This window comes from Oryx dammah, unplaced genomic scaffold, assembly GCF_014754425.2.
Source record: "Oryx dammah isolate SB20612 unplaced genomic scaffold, SCBI_Odam_1.1 HiC_scaffold_25, whole genome shotgun sequence".
NCBI lineage: Eukaryota > Metazoa > Chordata > Mammalia > Artiodactyla > Bovidae > Oryx > Oryx dammah.
The window spans coordinates 65741362-65766811 of record NW_024070209.1 but is presented as its reverse complement, the minus strand read 5'-3'; the positions used below and the strand labels follow the sequence as shown (position 1 = coordinate 65766811).

Below are 25450 nucleotides of genomic sequence, written 5' to 3'. Positions count from 1 at the left end.
ATCTCTTTCAGAATTCCCCACAGTTTATTGTGATCCACACAGTCAAAGGCTTTGGCATAGTCAATAAAGCAGAAATAGATGTTTTTCTGGAACTCTCTTGCTTTTTCCATGATCCAGCGGATGTTGGCAGTTTGATCTCTGGTTCCTCTGCCTTTTCTAAAACCAGCTTGAACATCAGGAAGCTCACGGTTCACGTATTGCTGAAGCCTGGCTTGGAGAATTTTGAGCATTACTTTACTAGCATATGAGATGAGTGCAACTGTGCGGTAGTTTGAGCATTCTTTGGCATTGCCTTTCTTTGGGATTGGAATGAAAACTGACCTTTTCCAGTCCTGTGGCCACTGCGGAGTTTTCCAAACTTGCTGGCATATTGAGTGCAGCACTTTCACAGCATCATCTTTCAGGATTTGAAACAGCTCAACTGGAATTCCATCACCTCCACTAGCTTTGTTCGTAGTGATGCTTTCTAAGGCCCACTTGACTTCACATTCCAAGATGTCTGGCTCTAGATTAGTGATCACATCATCATGATTATCTGGGTTGTGAAGATCTTTTTTGTATAGTTCTTCCGTGTATTCTTGCCACCTCTTACCTAGTGTAGTAGAAAGAGCTTGGAATCTACCTGACTGTAGGAATCTTTTGAACCTGCTTGTCATCTGGAAAGGGGTATCCCAAACACTTAGTTTACAGTGGCATGTGTTAGAAAGAGAAGGGATGGACTAGTACAGAAAGACGTCTAGAACAGTATCTGATACATTGGTGTTCCATATATGGATGCTGTTTTTATTAATGCATATAAAATGACACCAAAAACTATGGTCTGTCAGGTGCAAATATGACGGAGAAAAGGGAACATGACCTCCAGCAGTAGTTTCCCTCTCCAGCACTGGGACTGAGAAGTTAATCCATGTTCATTTATACTTTCATTTAACAAATGTTGAGCACCAGTTAAGTGTTGTACAAGTTGCTGAGGGCCCCATTCCTGTGGTATTCATTCTAGGAAGGGAGGAAATAGATAACTGAGTGAATAAAAGAATTTTGTTGTTAAGTGAAACAAGATTAAACAGGGCAAGTGGTTGGGATTTGGGGGTTTCACTTAAGATTAGAGGGGTGGGGAGGATCTCTTAGAGGCGTTGGTTGACATTTAAGCTGAAATCGTTGGTAGAAGACAAGAGAGGAGGGAAGACCAGTCCAGGCAGTGGGAACAGCAAATGCAAAAACCCTGAGGCAGCATGACTGATGAGTCTGAAGAACAAAAATGCAGCCGCAGGTGTGGCTGGAGTGTGAAAGGAGAGAAGCAGGAAATGAGGTCAGAGAGACCTGCAAGGTCAGCCTTGAAAGGGCTTTGTACATTTATATACCACAGGCCTTGGTGCCACTCCTATGGGTCTATGCCTCTAAATGTAGATACATTTTTTATCTCATTCCATTCATTATTTGCAATAAACTCCTCTTTTAGAATCCATGTGATGGATTCTATCTAGTATAGGCCCCACCATGTACTAATATTAGAGTAGTTCTCAGGTTGTTTTCTCCTAAGGTAGGAATTCTCAGATGTGTTCAGGTGTCAGTACATCTGGCCATTGTGGTGTGGTTTTTAGAACAACATGAAATATTGTAATAATCAGTTCCACCTCTGCACAAGCACACATTTTCCCAGTAGAAAAAAATACATATACTCTGAGTATATATAATATATATACTTTGATATTTGCATCACAAGAAGTAACCATACATAAAAATTTTAATCCTCATTTTCAGGATTTCTCATTGAAGTTTATTAGCTGGTATTTCCTAGCAGACAAACTAAAAAAATTATTGAAGAAAACTTAAACCTGAGAAAAAATATCCATTAGCTTTGTGTGTGTGTGTGTGTGTATCTATCTGTGTATCTGTGAATTTATGTTAGTACTGGAAGATCAGTGGTTGCAGTTTTCTGGTTTCTCTATTCCACAGGGTCTAAAGGCAAAAGTTAGGTAAAGCTATAACAGAGGAAAACTTTGGCTTCGCAATTTTTTATTAATAGCAGTAAACACTTAGAACTGTGTGCTTCCTACAGGGACTGAAAAGTAGGGGTCAACTTTTTTCTCTTCCATGACCTAGGAGGAAGAGAGATCCCATCAGAGACTCCTGGGGAAAGCAGTGGAATTACGGGAAACAGAATCTTTAGCTGGTGGAAGAGAATACAGTGGGTGACCAGTCTTCCCAAGGCTATTTGGGGAAGAATTTTCCCAGAGAGTTATATCAATATACGGTGCAAGCCCTCCTGTAGTGCTGAGGTCCTTTAATGGAACGGAACCTGGTGGTCCAGAGTCGACCAATAAGAAAGTAAAGGAGAGAAAGAGGCTGATATTCCTTGGTTTACGCAGGAAGCAAATAAAGCCCCTACATGGGGCTTACTCTGTTCAAGAAGGCCTCAGGCACCCTCTCGATGGGGAGAAGGCCTTAGAAGCCCGGGCAGGAAAGTGAACTCAGAGAGCCTCTGTGCTCCAAGGGATCAGCCTGAAAAAGAGAGAGAGAGAAAGACACGGGAACCAGAGCTCTGATGGAGCAAAGCTGTTTTAATCAACATGGTGTGGGCATATATACTGTCTTACAAGGTAGTTATTCTCAGCAAAGATAAATATTAAAATTCCAGACTTAGAAAACATAGGCGATCCATATTAAAGAGAGAAAGAGTTGTAAACAATCACTTTTACCATATGGTTCACAAGAAGGAAGAGGGTGCTTATCACCGTATAGGAAAACTAACGAAGGAAACGCTCTCCTCTTAATTCCTGAATACTCAGGAATTAATAAGGAACAGAGGATTCCTGACAGATCCAAAACAGCACCCAGGAAGCCTCCTGTTAAATGCCTCCTGACACCGTAGTTCTTAATACCCAAGTCCCTGGAAGTGTATTCCTGTCCCTCAGGGCCCACCTGTTTCTTACCTGAGGGGCCTGTTCACATCCTCTGCCTTAGACTGAGGGAGTCATTAGCAGTGACCTGGAGCTCAGGGAGACCCAGGCCCTGTGTGAGGCAAGTGGAAGGAAGGAGTGGGGAGCTGTTTCTTCAGTTGGTCCAAGTTGGAAGTCTGAATTAGTTTAGCTATAGCAATTGTGTTCTAATAATGTGATTAGGTGATGAGCTATAATGATTAATTAGTTGAGTGATTAACTATATCCATATCAACATTGTTTCAGGTATTTTATTTGGGGGAAGGGGATGGTGGGGAGGATGTAAATGATTTAGAATTGGAAACTGCTTTATTAAATTCACAAAATTTTGATCCTCCATGGTGTCCCATTGTAAGATACGTTTTCCATAAAATTGGAAAAATAGCTGAAATAGATGACTATCAGTTTTCTGATGTCAGATATAACTGATGCTGTCTCAGATCACCAGGGTATTAAAAAGGAGAGAAAATTGACATTCTGTGTTCTGTTCTCACCAACACAGTCTTTTACCACCGTGTTATTGTAAAGTGAAAGGAAAGTGAAGTCACTCAGTCATGTCCGACTCTTTGCGACCCCATGGACTGTAGCCTACCAGGCTTTTCTGTCCATGGGATTCTCCAGGCAATAGTACTGGAGTGGATTGCCATTTCCTTCTCCACATGTTATTGTAGGCATCTGATTAAACAAAATCTAATCAAAAGGTCCCGGACAGTTCCAAAGAGTCCCAGCTTTATTTTAGGCCAGGCTACCTAGTAACTGCTAGTTCGTCCAGATCCCAAGCAGAAAGCTCAGCAGGCTAGGAGTTTCCAAAGCCCCGGAGCATATGATGATTTCTTTTGAATCATGAAAGAGAAGTTCAGTTATAGTTTGTGTTAAATGAATTTTATTTTCTTCTTTGAAAATTGTTACATATACCCTATGTGGAAATACCCAACCAAACATTGAAAGTGGTAGGAAAATTGTTTGCACAAAGTATATGAAACAGGCCAACCCTAGTAGTAGGGTTGAGGATTGGCCCAGCAACTCAAAGATTACAGGGGAAGTGCCCTAGAAACGGAGGAACTCTGTGGAGGGAAAAAAATTCATCCAGATATTTCTCTAAGTGAAAAAAAATCAAGTCAATGGACAATATATTGATATTATGATGCTCTCTGTATTAAACCAAATCTATGTGTAGTTGTAAATAGGTTGCAAAGGGTCTAAGAGAATGGGGATTATTTCTGGGGAATGTCAAAGGGAAACTTACTTTTCACCCTTCAGGTCTTTGGTTTTGTTTGCATCTTTATAGGGAACAGGTACTATTTTTACTGAGAATAAAAGAAAAAAAAAAGGGGAACTTCCCTGGCAGTCCCATAGTTAAGACTCCACCTTCCAATGCAGCGGATGTGGGTTTGATCCCTGGTCTGGGAACTGGGATGCCACATGCTGTAGGGTATGACCAAAAATTAAAAATGAATAAGAAAACATAACATTGTAAATCAACTGTAGTAAAAATTCAAAAAAGAAAAAAGTTAAAGATTGCAAGAGACCCAATAAAAGAAATAGTCTTGCCCTGTTGAGCTGACAGTAAATAGATGGTGCTGTTCTGCAGCTAGAGTGTGATGTGTGGATGTGTGTATATATGTGTGTGCACTCAGACACTCAGTCATGTCCCACTGTTTGTGACCCCATAGAACCTCAATTCCATGTCCTCTAGAGTTTCCCGGGGCCGCGGCAGCTGGACATGTAGACTCCAAGATGGACTTCAGTGATATGCGCAGGTGGAGTTTGCATGTGGCTGCTTTACTGATGTGACTGCAGTTGACCTTTGTATAGCATAGGTTTGAACTTCATGGGTCACTTATACCCGGGTATTTTTCAAGAGTTAATACTACATTACTACATGGCCCATGGTTGGTTGAATCCATGAATGCAGAGGAATCTTGGATATAGAGAGCTGACTGTAAGTTACATGTGGATTAACTTCTGTGCTGTTCAAGGATCAACTGTTATATATAAACTTAGAACAGTAGTCTTTTACTTTTATTTACATTTATTTATTTGGCCGAGTGGCTGTGGAATTTTAGTTCCCCAAGCAGGGATCGAACCCAGGCCTTTGGCAGTGAAAGCTTGGAGTCCTAATCACTGGATTTCCATGGAATTCCCAACAGTCTTTTAAATTAAAGAAATATCAAAACATTGGCTAATCCATGCTAACAGCTGTGCCTTTGGCGCACACAGGTATACACATCTCTTTGCACTGAAACTGTCTAAGAGAGAATCAGACATAACCATTCTCAGTTTATAGGATTCTGCAGGGAAAACTATACAAGACACATAAGTGAGTTTTTTTCCTGTTGTCACCTGGAAGAATAATATCTTCATTATATCCTTTTTCTTTGAGGCTCTTAAAGAAGAATACCACATTAAAAGCTGAAATCTGCATATTTGCAAACCAGTGGAGATATTAGAGGTATCAGCATTTTAATGTCTTATTAGCGAGATGAGAAGAAAGGCAAAACTCATTCATTTGACATACAAGCATACCTCCTTTTATTGTGCTTCTCTTTATTGAAATCGCAGAGACGGAATCTTTTACAAATCAAAGGATTTTGGTAACCCTGTGCTGACCAAGTCTATCAGTACTGTTTTTCCACCAGCACTTGCTTGCTTTGTGTCTCTGTGTCATGTTTCGGTCATTCTTGTAGTATATTTGTTTTGGTGATCTCTGGTCAGTGACCTTTGATGATGATGTTGAAATTGTTTTGGGATGCCATCAACCACACCCTGACAAGACTGCAAACTTAATTGGTAAATGTTGTATGTGTTCTGACTGCTTCACTTGCTGACTTTTCTCCAACCCTCTTCCTTTCCTCAGGGCCTCCCCTGTTCCCTGAGACACAACAATATTGAAATTAGCCCTACAGTGGCCTCTAAGGAAGAGTCACAGGTCTCTCACTTTAAATAAAAAACCAAGAATGTTTACATTTAGCGAGGAAGGCATGTTGAAAGCCTAGATGGGCCAAAAGTTAGGCATCTTGCATCAAATAGTAGCCAAGGTATGAATGTTCTTGTTCTAGCCAAGGTGTGAATGTTCTAATCCAGAGCAAAGGCCCTAACTCTCTTCAGTTCTTTGAAGGCTGAGAGAGGCGAGGAAGCAGCAGAAGGTAAGTTGGAAGTTAGCAGAGGTTGGTTCATATGGTTTAAGGAAAGGAGCCGTCTCCTTAACATAGAAGTACAAGATGCTGTAGCAGGTGCTGCAGAAGCTGCAGCAAGTTATGCAGACCTACTAAGATAATTCATGAAGGAGGCTACACTGCACAACAGATTTTTGGTATAGATGTAACAGCCTTCTATTGGAAGAAGATGCCATTTAGGACTTGCATAGCGAGAGAGGAGAAGCCAATACCTCGAGTCAAAGGACAGGCTGACTTTCTTGGTAGGGGCTAATACAGCTGGTGACTTTAATTTTAAACCAGTGCTCATTGCCCATTCTGAAAATCCTGGTGGCTTTAAGAATTATGCTAAGTATTCTGGCTGTGTTCTATAAATGGGACAATAAAGCTTTGATAACAGCACGTCTGTTTTACAACAAACTTTTGAATATTTTAGGCCCACTGTTGAAAGCTACTACTCAGGAGAAAAAAGGCCTTTCAAAATATTGCTGCTCACTGACGATATACCTGCTCACCCAAGAGCTCTGATGAAGATGTACCCATAAGATTCACATTGATTTCATGCTTGCTAGCACAAGCATCCATTCTGCAGCCCATAGATCAAGGAGTAATGTCAACTTTCAAGTCTTGTTATTTAAGAAATACATTTCTTAAGGCTATAGCTGCCAAAGAAAGTGATTCCTCTGATGGATCTGGACAAAGTAAATTGAAAACTTTCTGGAAAGGATTCGCCATTCTAGATGCCATTAAGAACGTTGGTGATTCATGGAAGGAGGTCAAAATATCAACATGAATAGGAGTTTGGAAGAAGTTGATCCAGACCTCATGGATGACCTGAGGGGTTCAGGACTTCAGTGGAGGAAGTAACTGAAGTTCTGGTGGACACAGCAAGAAAACTAGAATTAGAAGTGGAGCCTGAAGATGTGATTGAATTGCTGCAGTCTCATGAGAAAAACAGTAATGGATAAGGAGTTTCTTTTCATGGATGATCAAAGCAGTTAGCAATTTTTTGGCCATAGTATATTTCTTAATTAAAGTATGTACATTGTCTTTTAGACATAATGATTTGCATACTTAATAGGCTACAGGATAGTATAAACATAACTTTTACATTCACTGAGAAACAAAAATTCACCTTACTCAGTTTATTGCAAATATTTGCTTTATTTTGGTCGTCTAGAACCAAACTTCCAAAATCTCCCAAGATCTGCCTGTACTTTTCAGTTCAGTTCAGCTCTGTCACTTAGTTGTGTCTGAGTCTTTGCAACCCCATGGACTGCAGCACGCCAGGTTTCCCTGTCCATCAGCAACTTCTGGAGCTTGCTCAAATTCCTGTGCATCGAGTCAGTGATGCCATCCAACCATCTCATCCTCTGTCATCCCCTTCTCCTCCCGACTTTAGTCTTTCCCAGCGTCAGGATCTTTTCCATTGAGTCAGTTCTTCGCATCAGGTGGCCAGGGTAGTGGAGCTTCAGCTTCAGCATCGGCCTTTCCAATCAATATTCAAGACTGATTTCCTTTAGAATGGACTGGTTGGATCTTCTTGCAGTCCAAGGGACTCTCAAGAGTCTTCTCCAACATCACAGTTCAAAAGCATCAATTTGGCATTCAGCTTTCTTTATAGTCCAATTCTCACATCCATATATGACTACTGGAAAAACCATAGCCCTGACTAGACGGACCTTTGTTGCAAAGTAACGTCTCTGCTTCTTAATGTGCTGTCTAGGTTTGTCATAGCTTTTCTTCCAAGGAGCAAGTGTCTTTTAATTTCATGGCTGCATTACATACAGGCGGATTCTTTTATCAGCTAAGTTACCAGGGAAGCCCTCCTGTACTTTTAGACTATACAAAAATTACTGGAGGAAAAGCATGATAATTTTTTATCATAAAACATTTTAATTGCTTTTTTAAATTGTGTGCCTTATTTAATTCCCATAATAGAGCCATAAATATGGATTACAAATAGGTGCTTCCCTAAATAACGTATCCTCTCTCCCTCTCTTCTATCAAGATTGAAAAGGCCAAACCTATTAAATGTGGAACATTTGGTGCAACATCTTTACAGCAGAGATATCTAGCCACTGGAGATTTTGCTGGAAACCTTCATATATGGTAAGATTATTTCATCAGTGTGAAGACATAAGCAGTTTCTTTGATAGCTGTGTTACACTTCCACTGAAAGAATTCTAAGAATTTTTTGTTAAATTTTAACTATTTATAAGAATATTGCAATTACCTTTTAATATATTTTTTTTAGATTTCACGTTTCAAATCTGTTTTAAAATACTAACATTTTTCTTTAGCTTTTTCAAATAACATTAATATTTATTTCCACACATGCTGTTTAGTGCTAGCATTTAATACCCATATTTGTAATAAAGGGCTATTCCCTCCACCATATAGTATATAACAATGCTCGTGTATAACACTGAAAAATTAGATGTTGTTTACATTTTACGAAGATATTTGGCATTACACAATAATATATTTTTGTATGTTTTAATTTGTTTAACATAGAACTCCCAGTTCATTAAACTTTTTTCTTTTTATGCTTTAACTTACACCTGAGCACAACTTTTCAGGAACACATCTGTTGAGTAAATCAAGACAAACCTGTTTTGAATAAACAAAATCTCAATAGTACCAAATACTTTTCTCATGTTTTACCTAGAGTTATTTCCTCATATTTAGAGCTGAATGAATCGAAATTCCTCTGTAAAAACTTTTTAAGACTATGTCTGAATCATGTAAAGTATACAATAATGTTCTAGAGGAACTGTCTTCCCTATCTTGTGATTGTAACTGAATTACTTTGGCATATTTATTTGTCTTAGAATCATAATATAACATAGAATGAAGCTATTTTAATTCCATTTGCTTTAACTTGTTAATAATTAGCAGGCTTTCCCAGGTGGTGCAGTGGTAAAGAATCTGCTTGCCAGTGCAGGAGACGCAAGAGATGCAGGTTCGATCCCTGGGTCGAGAAGATCCCCTAGAGTAGGAAATGGCAACCCCCTCCAGTTTTCTTGCCTAGAAAATTCCACGGACCGAGGAGCCTGGCCGGCTACAGTCCACAGGGTTGCAAAGAGTCAGACACGGCTGAGCGATTGAGCACACATGCAGTTAAGTTGGCATTTACTAGACTGCAGAATGCATAAATTTTTACCTGCTGTATCATATACTTTCAAAGAATTTGAGAGAGAGATCAGTCTGAGTGTTATTTTTTTTAAATAGATACATTTCAGCACAAAAGTGTACAACAAATATAACAGTTGACTGTCTTCCTAACAGAGCTTCCTAGTATAGGTATTACTGTTTTATTTTAATTGGTAAGTCATAATTTCATGTTAAAAGAACTGATGTTTCAAAGTCTATGAAAAGAGTAAACCAGTTCTTTTAAACAGAACCTCAGCCCTCTAGTCTCTTGACTAATTAACGCCACAAAGATAAACATCACCTCTGAACCAGGTGAACTTCTCAAATTTTATTTGCAAGATTTTACTGATAAATCTAGGCCTAGTAGTAAGTTGAGGTTACATGTCATGAAGAGCTAAGTTCATTAAAGAGAAAAAGTGTAAGTATTGTTGAAAACTGACTTGCTGAAAAGAAATGTGGATAGAGGCTCCAGTACAAAAGCAGGAGGGGTGTGGAATGGAGAGAGACAAGAGAAGGGTGTGTTAGCATAACCTATTTGAGACACTCACCCAGCCATAGATTCAGACACACATAAGAGTAGGTGCTTTCCAGTATTCCCTTCGCTTAACTAACCTAGAATTTTTAATATTTATTGTAATCAGCATGACGACAAACTGAACAATGTAACTAGGTGAAAATCAGTGTGGAACTCAGAAAATAATATTTAGGAAGAAATGTATACAAAGCAAACACTACTCATGTTTTATCTCTCAAAAGATCTCAAGATCACACTACCAAGGCCCACTTTGGAAACATTCTAAATCACTTTGAATTTACTCTGTATCTAAAGCAGTGTTATCAGCCTTCTAGAGTTGGGAAGTTTGGGGCCCCACCCCAGAGATACTTGTTCTTTATGTCTGGGGAGGAGCCTGCGAATCTGTATTTTTTTAAGAAACATCCCTGGTGGATTCATGTGCACAGGTCCTGGATCAATCGTCTTTGAGGATCATTGAGTAAAGTGGGCTCAGGAGTTAGAATTCCAAGTTGAGTGATAACAGCTCTCACAGAGGCCTTGAAAGAAGTTAAAGTGTGGAGGAAAATTTGGAAGTAAATGTATAAATTACCTTAATTGAAAAACCCTTATTTTTTTATCCAAAATCTCAATATGGCCTGCATTCTTAGATTTGAATAGTGAACTAAACATTTGGGATGTGTGTAAGAAGCTGTGTTCTGTTGTTCAGGAATTTGGAAGCTCCAGAGGTCCCAGTGTATTCTGTAAAAGGCCATAAAGAAATTATAAACACTATAGATGGTGTTGGTGGACTTGGAATCGGGGAAGGGGCACCTGAAATTGTGACTGGCAGCCGAGATGGTAAGTCAGAATATTCTGTGTACATTAATTTTTTTTTTTTTAGTTAAGTCTCTGTGCAACAATATATTCTATGTGGAAGTCTTCTTCAATCCTTGACCCCCTAAATCTAACTCCCTATTTTTTTTGATGGGCAAGTTTGATTGTATATCCCTCAATTGTTTCAGGCTCTCGGGAGATTTCGAGATAGAGGCATAGCACTTACTATTTTAGTCTTGCACTAGTTCAGCTATTAACAACCATAGTTTCCTCTGAACCTTGAGGATTTAAAAAGTCTCTAGAAATTTTTGAGGTAGCTGACGATATACTGTGGGTGGCAGCTTTTCATTTTCTTTTTTTAAAAAGCAGAATTAGTACTTGTGAAAATTGTCATATTGACAGCTGGTTGAGCACTGCAGTCTGTGGTCTTTCCGCTGAGCTTTGCAGGAAGCTTCCGGAGCTCCAACTCTTCTTTTCCCCCGCAGTGACTAACAAGCAACAGGCCTTTTGGGGTCCTGAGCTTTTGTGAATATAACAGAGTCAGAATTTTTGTTGCTGCAGAAGGGGGACCTAAGTGATTGGTATCTTTATTGGTTTGGCTAGTTTTTTTTAATGCTCAAGACCATGAAGAAATTGTTTTCACAGAAAAGTGGAATTTAATTTTCTAACAGTTTCTTAAAAGCAGCTGTGTTTTAGAAATCAAATTTTTTTTTCCAATCGTAGAAGAAGTATGGAATATAGAAGGAAAAATTACAGGCTACCACACTAGCATAAATATCAGGTTGGTTTTCCTTTCAAGTCTAAGATACAGTTTATTAATTAACACTGTATTATCAGGGTTAATATGATTTGGTTTTGTTCTTTCTTAGTCTGTTTATTTTTTTGGCTTCACCAGGGCATGCGGAATCTTAGTTCCCTGACTAGAAATTGAACCTGTCGCTTTAGTAGTGGAAGTAGGGGGTGCTAACCACTGGACCGCCAGGGAATTCACAGTTTTCTCAATTTTGTATCTTGATCTTTTTATATTTAGTGTTTTGTCATATGATATTGCTGTTTTGGTGTGGTCTTCATAATTATCATTTTGATGCTTTACAGTATTCCATCCTGTGAATGTATCACAGTTCCTTAGCGATGCCCCTGTTAATGAGCATTTGATTTGCATGAAGGTTTTATTTATTGTTTTGGGAGAGTGACAATGAAATGAGTATCATCATGTATGTAACTCTTTCGGAATAATCATATTTTATCACTTAAGAAACTTGTCAAACTTCCCAAAGTACCTATTTACCATATCAACTATGGTAGATGAGGTAGATTGCCAGTCTACCCACCAGCATTGATTCCTTTCTCTCCCTAATTTTAGAGGTAAAAATGGTATCCTGTCCTGACTTGCATTAACGTCTCTCTGTATTTGTTTTTTTAGTTAATTTTGCTTTGCAGATTGTCTGTTTATGCCCTTTGTTCATTTAACTGTTACAGACTTAATGTTACCAATTTTTATGAGTTCTGTCATGTATAACATGCATGCTCAGGCATGTCTGACTCTTTGTGACCCCTGTGGACTGTGGCCCACCAGACTCCTCAGTCCATGAGATTTTTCAGGCAAAAATGCTGGAGTGGGTTGCCATTTCCTATTCCAGGGGATCTTCCCAACCCAGGTGTCTCCTGCACTGGCAGACAGATTCTTTACCACTGAGCCACCAGGGAAATGCATAGAGAAATTATAATAACTTGTCACATTTATAGGAAATTTATTTTTCCTTGAAGCAGCCTTCATAATGACCAACTTTATCCTTGGCCATAAATCTAGTGAAATATCTCCCCGTTTCCTGCATTTATTATCCTTTTCATGGATTTTTTTACCCTTTTTCTGTTCTCACTTGGGTACTTGCCTTTTAACCATTTTATTACATATCTTTGTGTTTCTCAAAATCAGTGACACCAGTTAGTTTTCCCATAATTTGCATTAAAATGAGGGAGTTAAATTGAGAAGAATTATTGGTTACTTTTATTAACTTCTTCCCTCTTCTTTACTGCCATGGGGAAATTAAACTGAATTGTATATGAAATGGTATTCTAAAGCCTCACATAAGAAATCATAGATGTAAAAATTAGTTTATTTATATGTATAAGATGTGAGAGTTGGACTGTGAAGAAAGCTGAGTGCCGAAGAATTGATGCTTTTGAACTGTGGTGTTGGAGAAGACTCTTGAGAGTCCCTTGGACTGCAGGGAGATCCAACCAGTCTGTTCTGAAGGAGATCAGCCCTGGAATTTCTTTGGAGGGAATGATGCTAAAGCTGAAACTCCAGTACTTTGGCCACCTCATGCGAAGAGTTGACTCATTGGAAAAGACTCTGATGCTGGGAGGGATTGGGGGCAGGAGGAGAAGGGGACGACAGAGGATGAGATGGCTGGATGGCATCACCGACTCGATGGATGTGAGTCTAAGTGAACTCTGGGAATTGGTGATGGACAGGGAGGCCTGGTGTGCTGCAGTTCATGGGGTTGCAAAGAGTCGGGCACGACTGAACGACTGAACTGAACTGATGAACTGATATGTATAAGAAAAATGCCAATGATTATATGGGTACTAAGGAGAAAACATTAAAATGATACTTGCTTTAGTCTAAATAAACAGTACATTTGTTTTAGGCTTAAATCAAGAAAGTAAGGCATGGTTTAAATTATGCAGCATTTGTGTTTGCCTTATCAGTCATACCTTGTTGATGACTTAAGAACGGTTATTGGCTTTGTTGTGTATCTACTAGTTGGAAATCAAGTCAGACGGTATAACATGTGGGTTATAGCTCTTATATTAAGTACAACTTGCCCAATAACAAGTCAGAAAAACGTGGCCGTTTTTCAGATATTGTAACATCTATAATATCTCCATGTACATAGGAAGCCATGTGAAGAGAATGCAGAAAGAAATTCACTATTAAATTTTGCCAACTCCTTTTTTTTTTCTGTTAGGAACCGTAAAAGTGTGGGACCCAAGGCAGAAAGATGATCCTGTTGCTAATATGGAACCCGTGCAGGGAGAAAACAAGAGAGACTGTTGGACTGTGGCATTTGGTAAATTACTGACGGACTCTTATACCTGGAATACCAGATTATAAAAAGCACAGTGCTTTGGGAAAGTCCTGATAGTCAGTTTAGAATCTCTTCTGTATATTATTCTGGCAGTTTATCGAGGCAAATAGACATGGTAATTGGGCCTGGGTTTGAATTCTCACTGTGCTACTTACTGGCTTTGTAACCTGGGGCAAGTTATTAGGCTTCTCTGATTTTTGCTTGCTTCATTTATAAAATGAAAGTCATAATAGAATTTACTTAATAGTTTTGTTATGAGGATTCAGAGTTAATACACGTAAAATGCTTAGAATTGTGCTTAGATACCAAGTGTTCAAAAATATGGACTATTATTATTTATTTTTGTTTAACTTGGTAATATTGACCTAGTTTAGAACCCAATGCCATTAGTGAAATTAAGTAGAGCCTTAGATGGTAACCTAACCAATCTTACATTATACTCTACACAGTGTGTGTTTATTTTCTAAAAATAGTTATACTATTACAAAATTATATCTTACAAATTTTATGACCATGTTCCTCTATTAATAAACTTTTAAAACTAAATTACACTGAAATTGGGAGATTTCTATGTGTATATATTATAATTACTATGTGTGTATGTATAAGTAATGATATAAACCAAAAACATGTACATTTGGGAAGAAATTTCAGAATTAGTGTTTAGAATCATGTAAAATTTATGTAATAATTAAAAAATAATTAACTTTGGGTCCATTAAAGGCTTTTAATCAGTGTTCTAAGGGATGTAAGTGCAGTTTTAAATATAGGACATTAAATTTAAAGAAAGGACATTTATCCGAAGCAGACACTTATTTTACCTTAAAGAAGCTGGTAACTTTAATAAAAAGTGCTACAAGTATAAAAGGTGCTATAGTGTATAAAAAGTGATATATTAATTGTATCACTTGTTCAAGGTCAGAGTGGTAAAAGGTCACAGAGGCATGGGTCAACACAGAAGGAATCCCAAGGGAGCCAAAAGAACATATTAACCTTAGTCCAAGGATATGTAGGATTTAAAACACTGAAATTGGGAGATTTCAAGTATGTAGAAGGAATGGAGGTAGGACTAGCCTTAAGGTCATGGCCACAGCCAGAGGTGTTTAGATGGTCTGGAGGTAGCAGTAAACCTTTGAAGGCTTCTGCAAGGAAGAGATATGATCAGAACTTTAGCTTTACACTGTGGTCGTGTAGGCAAGGGGAGAGGCAGAGGAAATGTGAGTTTTGAAGCTCTTTGCAGTATTCCAGGAAATATGTAGGTTTAAGAAGCAGTGAAAATGGAATAAAGGAGTAAATTCAGAAATGATGTGGCAAAATAAAAGAAAAAGAAATAATGTGGCAAAATAAATACAGTTTGGCAACTTTTTTGGAGATGAGGAACTAGGGAAAGGATTATGTCCACAGTGACTGAATGTTGAGGTTGACTATGAAGTGAATGATGTATATTCAAGAAGTTCCACAGAGTATATGATAGTTTTTAAAGGAAGACGATGACATCAGTTTTAGACTTCAGGAGTTTCAGCTGCTGTCAGGTCATCTCGGTGAACCCTCCAGTGGAAATGTAGGGCTGGAGTTTATAAGAAAAGGCAGTAATCCAAAAAAATTCCTGGATCTGAGCAAGGTGACTTCAACTGCAGGTTGTAGATTTACTTCAATTGTGAGCATCTGATAACACCAGAACAACAGTTTGCAAAATAAATAAGTTTAAAGTAGTTTCTATTTGCATTCAGAGAAAGCACTGGAAGTGTAACTGTATTTATTCTACCAAACCCTGCTATGTTTAAATTGTTAAGTCTTTGCAAATAGCGTATAGAAAGAATATTTGGTTTCAATTTAAAATCCAGTAAACACTTTCATATATCCCTTGAGCACAGAATCTCAATAAAGAGCTTTTTTGGTAAACAATATCAGATGCTAAATTAATAATCTTGATGTCCTGTAGGATTAGTAAAATGAGATTCTATCCAATGTGACTTCTTCACCTGATTTGGTACAAGTTACCTGTGTAGTTTTGTAAGATTATTGTTTTGTTTTTTATTGGAGTATAGTTGATTTACAATATTGTTAGTTTCAGATGTCCATAAGTTTTTTAAGCAGCCTTCAAGTCAGCATTTAAAAAGATGTGAAATGTCATGTCCTGATTTCCAGGCAATGCTTATAATCAAGAGGAACGGGTCGTGTGTGCTGGCTATGACAACGGAGACATCAAGCTGTTTGATCTCAGAAATATGTCCTTACGGTGGGAGACAAATATAAAAAATGGGGTAATGTGCATTTGCATTCTTGGCAGTTTCTCTGAATGTCTTTTCCACGTACCTCTGAACTCCAAAAGGAAAGCACCCCTAATAACTTGTCTCGGTAAAACCCCTTTATGGATGGATGGTTCTTAACCTTTAGGGTCTGTGAAGTCCTCTGAGGATCTGATTAAAAATCAGGGACACTCTCTTCAGAAGGAGAACACACAGCCAGGTGTGGTGTGGCAGTGCTTGGTGGGTTACCACCCCTGTAGCCCATCTCGAGATGCCTGTGGGCTACGCAGTGTGATGCTGAAGTGAGCTGGTGCCAGGCCCTTTTCTGGTAATATCAGGAAGACCAAGACTGTAATTGACTCCCAGGTACTTGCAGGGTTTTTGGTTCCCGGGTTGTACATCTTTAGTGAAGAACATGGTTCCTTCCTGTTTCCTCTAGTCAGCCTTGACTTAACTTTATAAAATCATTATGTAATAATGGTAAAATGTTAAAGTATGGCTTTCCAAATGTACCTCAGTGCCTTAGATGATTTGGGGGCGTTACTAACCGAGAAGAAAATTTTCTAGTTACAAGTATTTAGTATACAGATTCGAAAGATAAAATGATTTTTTTTTTAAGTGCTTTCACATGAGCCAATAATGTTAAAGTTGTTTTACTTGGTTTGAAAGAAACTCTTGGATATAATGATTGGAGCATCACTCATAAATATTCTCTATTTTCAGGTGTGTAGCTTGGAGTTTGACAGAAAAGACATAAGTATGAATAAGTTAGTAGCTACATCTCTGGAAGGAAAGTTTCATGTTTTTGACATGAGAACACAGCATCCAACCAAAGGTTTTGCTTCTGTTTCAGAAAAGGTAAAGATGAGGGAAATATCTTTCTATGAAGAGGAATGTTCATATTAATAGCTTGCTTTAGACTAATAAATAGAATGAGTCACCAGATCCTTCCAGGTTTTTTGCATGAAGGGAGCTATTTTTAATATATTCTTATAGGATCTTGATAAGTTATTCTCTGCAAAGAATACTTTCCTAAAGTTTGTCAGTTTCATATTTCTTGATTATATTAATAATAAAGGCCTTCATTGGTAATGACTATTATTTTGTAGTGTAAGAGCAATCACAAGAAAACTAGCTGGTTTAAGAAATTAGTCAACAATAAATGGGAAGGAAATCCAAGAGAGTATATATGTATATGTGTGGCTGATTCACATTGTACAGCAGAAACTAACACAACATTGTAAAGCAACTATCAGAATTTTTTTTTAATTAAGAGAAAAAAGAATTTGGTTAACAAAACTTAGTCTGGTGTTTCCTGATAAATATACTTGTATTAATACCCAATTATATACTTTTAGGTATATGCCGGTATCCCAACCCAGGGATCAAGCCCAGTCTCCTGCATTGCAGGCAAATTGTTTACCATCTGAGCCACGATGGAAGCCCAATACATATCTTAACATAATATTAACTATATACTTTTCAAAAATGTATCAACACATATGCATGTGTGCACAGTCGTGTCCAACTCTTTGTGACCCTACAGACTGTAGCCCACCAGGCTCCTCCAGGGGATCTTCCCAACCCAGAGATCAAACCCACGTCTCCTGAATTACAGGTGGATTCTTTACCGTTGAGCCACCAGAGAAGCCTCATATATATACTTTGTCTTGTTCTAAATAGTATTTGAGGTAACTTAGAGGGAAACATTTGGTATTATAACATTAGAAAACTTGATGAAGAAAGCAGCGCAAGTGGAAAGCACTGGTTTAAAGAAATGAAATTGCCATCTGGAATAAGGGGATGGCATAAAGTTCCTGCTGAAACATCCCATCATTTGCCAGAGATGAGTGGGAAATGTGACTCTGAGCTTCCTCGAGTATAAAAGAAAAGAAAAATCAGTCTCAGATTTGTAGTTTCCATAATATTAAATTATGTAAGTTGCTCAGGAAATAAAAATTCACTCTCATGCTCCTTTTCGCTCTATCATGGAGTCAGTGGTACTTCTTAGACCTTCATATTTTGTCTTAATGTTATTAAACTAATTATTATTGCATACAAATTACTATTACTGCTCAATGAACTGTAATCTTAAGGTAACTAGCTATCTGCTGTAATTTTGTTTTGCCTTTGTCATTCCAGGATATATTAAGTATCTATTGCAACATAAGTGAAGTAAAAGTCACTCAGTCGTGTCTGACTCTTTGTGACCCCATGGACTATACAGTCCATAAAATTCTCTAGGCCAGAATACTGGAGTCGGTAGCCTTTCCCTTCTCCGGGGGATCTTCCCCACACAGGGATCGAACCCAGGTCTCCCTCACTGCAGGTGATTTCTTTCCCAGCTGAGCCACAAGGGAAGCCCATCTGCAACATAAAGCACTTACTAAATTGTTCCAAATACAATCCTTAATACATTTCTCCTTAACTGGAAATTATAATGTGTCTCCAAAAACATTTTTTTTGTTACATTTAGTTAATCCAGTAATTGCTAAATCTGTCAAATAAAACACTGGTGTATTTTAGTCATTTCCCCTCTTTTTGCTTTTTATCAGCTTCCAGGAGAAAAAGAGAAGCTTAAGCTACAAAACAAATTAAGGTTTAACAGTTTGAACCTAGTCACCTGAGGACTCTCACATACTTTAAAAGTGTGTATTTTGAGATATGTGTTTTTCTCTGCTAATGGTAATTCTCTTAAAAGGCTATTAAAATCATGTCGAGACTGATCATCAACTGAAATGCAGATGTCTATGTGTGGCTTAAATCAAGTTAGCTGGTCTCACTACGTCTACGAAGCAGCAGTCTTCCCCTCCCCCATCCTCCTGTCTCCCCCCTCCCCCCTCCCTCTCTCAAGTTCCCCATAGTGAATGTAGCACCGTAAGGATTGATTTACAAGCTGTTAACATTCATCCAGTTGCTATTTCTATCTTTAATATGAGTGATAAAGGACCAGGCTTGTTATAACCATAAACACCGTCTGTAAGTCCTCGTGACCCTTGTTTTGAAGACTAACAAGTCCAGTGGTGTAAATTACAGATAAGACTGGAGCTTTACATTAAACTCTTGGTACTTTCCACTCAGTTTTGTTGGGAACATAAAACTGCTTTAAAAAAGTAAAATTGTTAAAAAGTTCAGTCCATCCTTTTTTCCCCTTAGAAAATACTTGTCTTTTTTTGTATTTTGAGGGTTTTTTCTCCTTGGAGTGAGCTAGAGATATTTAAATCTATAAAGTCTATTTGCATAATTCATATGATACTATGAAGCTAAATGTTAAGACTTTTAATCTGATAATTTTTTTCTTAAGTCCAGCAGAACTTTGCCTTATAAAACAAGAAAAATGATTCTTTTACTAATTTCTGATGGGCCCTTATAAATCTCTGTAGCCATTATAAAGAGAAGTGCCAGGAGACTTGGTACTTTCACTGCCCAGGGCCCAAGTTCGGTCCCTGGTTGGGGAACTAAGATCCCACAAGTCATGCAGTATAGCCAAAAAATTTTTTTAATTTACAAATAAGAAAGTTTCGAAAGCGAGATATGCCAGAAAATAATTACTTTTATAACAGTAATTGAAATGTATTTTATTGAAGTATAGTTGATTTATAATGATGTATAAATTTCTGCTCTACAGCAAAGTGTTTCAGTTATATGCATATATCCATTCTTTTTCATATTCTTTTCCAATGGTTTGTCACAGGATATTGAAAATAGTTGCCTGTGTTAGAGTAGGAGCTTGTTGTTTATCCATTCTGTATATAATAGTTTGCATCTGCTCATCCCAAACTACCAGTCCTTCCCACCTCCACTCCTCCTCTCCCTTGGCAACCAGAAGTCTGTTCTCTATGTAGGGTAGTCTTTCTTTATCCTAAAAACTTATACACTGCTTTTGTGCCTCTTGTTCTGTTCAGGCTCATAAATCTACTGTGTGGCAGGTCCGACACCTGCCGCAGAACCGAGAGGTCTTCCTGACAGCGGGAGGCGCCGGCAGCCTGCACCTCTGGAAGTAGTAAGTCTCTCCCAGTGCACAGTGCTCCGTTTTAGGTTACTTGTGGGTGTTAAGTAGGATTCGATTAAACTGTTTTTCCTCCTTTAATTTAGTTCATTTTGATATGATTTTAAATTTCATGGTGTTACATAAGAACTACTTTTTAAACTTTTTTTTTAACTAATATACTTATTTATATTTTATAAATATCAATATAAACCTTTTAACACAAAAAATTTTTTTTTAGTGGTATGTTCCATACATTAGAGTAGCTCATGAACACTTCATTTCATAAATTTGAAATTGTGGTTTTTGCTAGGTTTTTTTTTTTTTTTTTTAGTAGGAAGACTTTGACTGAAGGTTTTTGTGAAATATTATTTGGTCATCAGAACAGTACCTCTAGAGGAAAGGAAAGGGGCTGAAATTCTTAGTTTTAGATCCTGATCATTGACTTGCCCAAGTTTAGGCGACGTCACAATGATGGGACAGAAACAGAGCTTGAAGATGCTGACTGACCTCCAGGAAAAACCGTGTCGTCGTGTTTGCATGTCTGCTCTTACTATGTATTTGCCTTTCCAAGCGGGCTTTCCCCTTTCCTGTAGATTCTTCTTTTCCACGTGGGAAGACCCTTTAACATTTCTTTTAGGGTAGGTTTAGTATTGACGAGTGCTTTCAGCTTCTGCTTGTCTGAGAAGTTGTGTATGTCTCCTTCTAGTCTAAATGATGATCTTTCCAGGCAACACATCCTGGGTTGCAGATTTTTCCCTTTCAGCATTCTGAGTATATTGTGCTACCCCCTTCCGGCCTGCAAAGTTTCTGCAGGAAAATGAGCTGATAGCCTTCTGGAGATTCCTTCGAATGTGACTTTCTGTTTTTCTCTTACTCCCTTTAAAATATTTGTATACTTAATGTCATCCCAGAGATCTCTTAAACTGTTTTCATTTTTAAAAATTTGTTTTTCTTTTTGCTCCTCTGATTGGGTGATTTTCATCATCCTGTTTTCCAGGTCATTTATATATTCTTCTGTATCACGGTCTGTTATTTGTTCCTTTTAGTATATTTCTTTTTTTCACCTGTTGAGTTCTTAATGGTCTTTATATATTTTCTAGTTCTTTGTTAAAATTTTCACTGTGTACATCTGGATTTTCCCCTAATTCAGTTAACATTTTTCTTACCAGTGCTTTAAATTCTTTATCTGGTAAATTGTTTATTTCTGTTTCATTATTCTTTTTCAGAGATTTTCTCTGGCTCTTTCAACTGAGTGCAGTTTTGTTTTGCTTAACTTTCTCTGCCTCTGTACCTATGTAAGTCTTAAAGGGGGTTCTTATGTGGGAGACTGCGTGTGCCCAGTGCCTTTGGTGAGAGAGTGGGGTCTGGTGTGGACACAAGTTGCATCTTTCCTCCGGGTAGCTGGCAGCCGTCACTCTGGTAGGGGATGTGGCTGGAGATGGAGGGGCTTGAGCTGGAGCCAGGGATGTGGTGGGACCTCCCCTCTGTTCAGTGGCCGTTATTGCCCTATTAGGGTAGGGGTCTGATCCCAAGTTGCTGAACAGAAGCCAGGGAGGTGGGCCCAGGCTACAGCCTTCTTGTGAGTCCCAGTGGCCCTCCAAGCAGTCAAGGGGACTTGTCTCCCCAACATAGGACCTGGAGGCACCCACTCTGTAGCTCTCATCACCTACTCGCCAGGATGGGTGTCTGCCTATGTATCTTCCCTTTTCCTCTGAGTCCCTTCCCAGGGGCCTAGGTCCTGACCTGATCACTTTTCTTTTCTTCCCGTCCTAATTCCATGTGTTTCTCCTCACAGCCTTGGTTGTGTAGAAATCCTTGTGCCAATTTCCAGTTAGTTTTCAATGAGAATTTTCCTGTTTTTGATGTGTTTATGCGGAGAGGTGAGCTCCACATCCTATTCTCAGCCATCTTGATCAGTTTCCACTGTAAAACTTGAATAGGTATTATGGGGGATTTAGGAAAAAAAAAAGATCTTTATTATCTTTTAAATACTAAACAACTGCAGCCTTTGCCAAGAGACATGGAAAATGTTCTGTAATCTGTCTATTCATCTGAATGTTGTATTCTTTTTAAAAATCAAAAGGAGGTGTAGGGTCTGAGAGGAAGAAAGGATAGGCGGTTATCTGCTTATCATTTCTTTGTTTCTGTTCTGCTTCTGAGTTGCTTCATGCCTCTTAAAGTCTTGGCCTTTATTACTACTTTTGAAATAAAGGTAGTCATAGTTGATACCTAACAGCCTTTAAAAGACCTTTGGAGGAATACCCCTGTGTTTCACTAGGAACACATCTCCATGGGGGACAGGTGTTTCATTTTTCACTTTTTCAAATCTAGACCAAATCATATTTATGAGTTGTTAACCTTCATCTCTTTTTATGTTATAATTTTATATTCTTGGCTGATAGAAGATCAAACGTTCTAGAATTCACTGTTTTCTTTTTTGAGGCGATGATGTCCAGGTCTAAAATTTCCTCCCAGTAGTACTTTCTCTTAGAAATGGTACATAGAAGGTCCTTCAGCTTGGAGGAGCTCTGGGCTTAGAAACCAGCATCAGTTTCCCTTTCTGGAAGTGTTAAGATGAGGTTCTGCAAATGTTACTTGTAAGGCAAAAGGTTACTTGTGGCATCTAACAATCCACATCTAGAGGAGAACTATAGTAAAAGATGATTAAGAGCACCAGGTCAATTTATTAAAGATGCTAGATCGATCTAGAACTTTCATAGTAAAATAAAAAATACTCATGCTGAAGAGAAATGATGTTTCAACGTTTTTAGTAGAATTAATGGCTTTTTATGAGATTTGTGGGGTTTGGACTTGAGGTTGAAATACTGTCTCCTTATTGCGATACAACATTAGAAAGACGCTTTGTGTTAGTCAGACAGTCATGTCTGACTCTTTGCAACTCCGTGGACGATAGACCGCCAGGCTCCCCCTGTCTATGGAATTCTCCAGGCAAGAATACCGGAGTGTGTATTCACTTCCTTCTCCAAGAAAGATGCCTTAGTATTTATTTATCAGTTCCAGTAGTCAAGTGAGAAGTAAAAATAGCTGTTGGAGCACATGTGTAAGAATAAAATGACAGATTCTAAGGTTTATCTCCTCTTACACTTTGATCTTATTTTCAGCGAATACCCGATTCAGCGATCAAAGAAAGATTCTGAGGGTGTAGAGATGGGAGTTGCAGGTTCCGTCAGCCTTCTGCAGAATGTTACGTTGTCTACTCAGCCCATTTCAAGTTTGGACTGGAGTCCAGATAAGAGGGGTCTGTGCATCTGTAGTTCATTTGACCAAATGGTGAGAGTACTGATCATTACAAAACTCCACAAAATTTGATCTTTGGACTCGAAACCCTCCAAAGCAAATACTCACAGAATGTGGAATACGTTCTGGGATCCTCTGACCCTCACTGGACAAAGTGCGATTTGACTGATGGGAAAAGGCCCCAGACGCAAACCTCTGGGCCAGCCTCTCTCTGGCTATGAAAGGTCACACGGCCTGACCAGCGTCCTGACTGGGTGGTGGTTAGCTGTTGCACATGGGGCACCAAGGTCTCCAGAGCCAATTCTGTTCCTCTCCCCTCCATTTCTAATAAAAAGTTGAAACTTTTCTATAATTATTTTAAATTTGTTCTATGTCCTGAGAGTTTCATATTCTGTAATTACACTTGTATTGCATTTTAGTCTTTACAGGTTTGTAGTAGTGATTTAATTTGTTTTAAAACAGTTTACCTTGGTAAGACTATTGTGAATTAACCTTCATAAATAAATACACTTTGAGATATTTCAATGTCAATAAATCTCCATAAAGAACATTACTCTATAAAATACCAAAGTGACATGTCATCAGTTTTCAGCTATTTAACTCAGAATGAAATGCTGTGATTGACAAAGACTTTTCTTTTTAACATTTTTTTAATCTTAAAAAACAAGTTGAATACTGGAGACTTTTCAGCTGCTGACTGTGATGATGTTGAGATGTATAAGACTGTGGGGCTTTTGTAGTCTTGTTTTTTGTCAAACTTTTTAATATATTTTGTGAATAAATTTTGTTTTTGAAGTCTGTAGAAATTTTGATTCTTTTAACGGAAATAATAAAACCAACATCATCCTTTCTTTTGCTTGTAAATGCATATTAATAAGTATCTCTTACGTCACTTTGTTTCCCCAGTGCCCTTGTCTGCAACTAAGCTCAGAGACATTGAATTCATCACCCTTTCAGTAACCACTCCCCCTCCTTCAAGAGACAGAACCACCTAAAACACTCATAATATTCTTGTGATTTCAGGGGTTCTTAGAAAGTCACTTGTTTAAATAATATTAAATTCAGAAAATTAAACTTTAAGAAAGTCCCTAAGTGTTTATAGAAACAAGCTATGGACATAATTATTAAAGTAAAAATTAAATTGAACTTTAAAAAAGCCTATCTTTGATGTGTTTTGTTTTTGTTTTTAATTTTCAAAGAAAAATGAAAAATTTGTGCAGTTTCTTAGAACACTTATGTTTGGTGGTATAATTAGATTTAAGTCAAGAATGATGAAACATATTTTTTAAAATTTTATTTATTCACTTTTGACTATGCTAGGTCTTTACTGCTCACAGGCTTTTCTCTAGTGGCAAGCGAGGGCTGCTCTGTAGTTGCAGTGTGCGGGCTTCTCATTGTGGTGACTTCTCTTGTTGCAGACTATGGGCTCCAGGGCACGTGGCCTTCAGTAGTTCTGGTTCCTGGGCTCTAGTAAGTAAGTAAGTAAAGTCACTCAGTCGTGTCTGATTCTTTGTGACCCCGTGGACTGCAGCCCACCAGGCTCCCTAGTCCATGAGATTCTCCAGGCAAGAATACTGGAGTGGGTTGCCATTTCCTTCTCCAGGGGATCTTCCCGACCCAGGGATTGAACCTGGGTCTCCCACATTGGAGACAGACGCTTTAACCTCTGAACCACCAGGAAGCCCTGGGCTCTAGAACACAGGCTAAATAGTTGTGGCTCATGGGCTTGGTTGCTCCACGCCATGTGGGATCTTCCTGGACCAGGGATCAAACCTGTGTCTCCTGCATTGGCAGATGGATTCCTTACTACTGAGCCACCAAGGATGGCCTAAGATGTCCTTGATCGTAAGATTATCTTATACCACTGAGAAAGAAAAATGTTGCCAATGAAACTGATACAGTGCATTCTTATCACTTAATGTTTCTTTCATATTCACTGAATGCTTTTTCAAACTTATTTAGATATAGTTTTTTTCATTATATGTCACTCTTGTATGTCCTTTAAAAGGAAAATGTATTCAAAATAAATTTGGTGTGATAGTCCTCAGATTTCTTCCTATTCAGAGTCTGATCCTTCTGAGTCACTTTTTGAATTGAGTCACTACTGTTCTTTTTCTCCTTACAGTATTGTCCTTTGTAAGGATACCATCATGAACATCGATGATTCAAGGTTTCTTTAAAACATGCTCTCTATTGTCTTCAGGGTTTTCCTTCAGTTAACTGACACTTATCCTACAAGTTTTGGTGTACACATACCAGCCATGACGACTGTTACCATTG

At 38.3% G+C, this 25450-nt stretch overlaps 1 protein-coding gene across 1 annotated transcript in view; it reads left to right on the top strand.

Moving 5' to 3' along the window:
* DNAAF10 (dynein axonemal assembly factor 10) overlaps positions 1 to 23968 on the top strand; it is a 31069-nt gene extending 7101 nt beyond the window's left edge. The window contains exons 2-8 of the mRNA XM_040224108.1: positions 8106 to 8206; positions 10471 to 10601; positions 13553 to 13654; positions 15821 to 15936; positions 16645 to 16779; positions 19827 to 19924; positions 23035 to 23968. Coding sequence (XP_040080042.1) covers positions 8106 to 8206; positions 10471 to 10601; positions 13553 to 13654; positions 15821 to 15936; positions 16645 to 16779; positions 19827 to 19924; positions 23035 to 23242 — 891 coding nt within the window. The 3' untranslated portion in view covers positions 23243 to 23968. The remainder of the gene's footprint in view (positions 1 to 8105; positions 8207 to 10470; positions 10602 to 13552; positions 13655 to 15820; positions 15937 to 16644; positions 16780 to 19826; positions 19925 to 23034) is intronic.
* The last annotated feature ends 1482 nt before the right edge of the window (positions 23969 to 25450 follow it).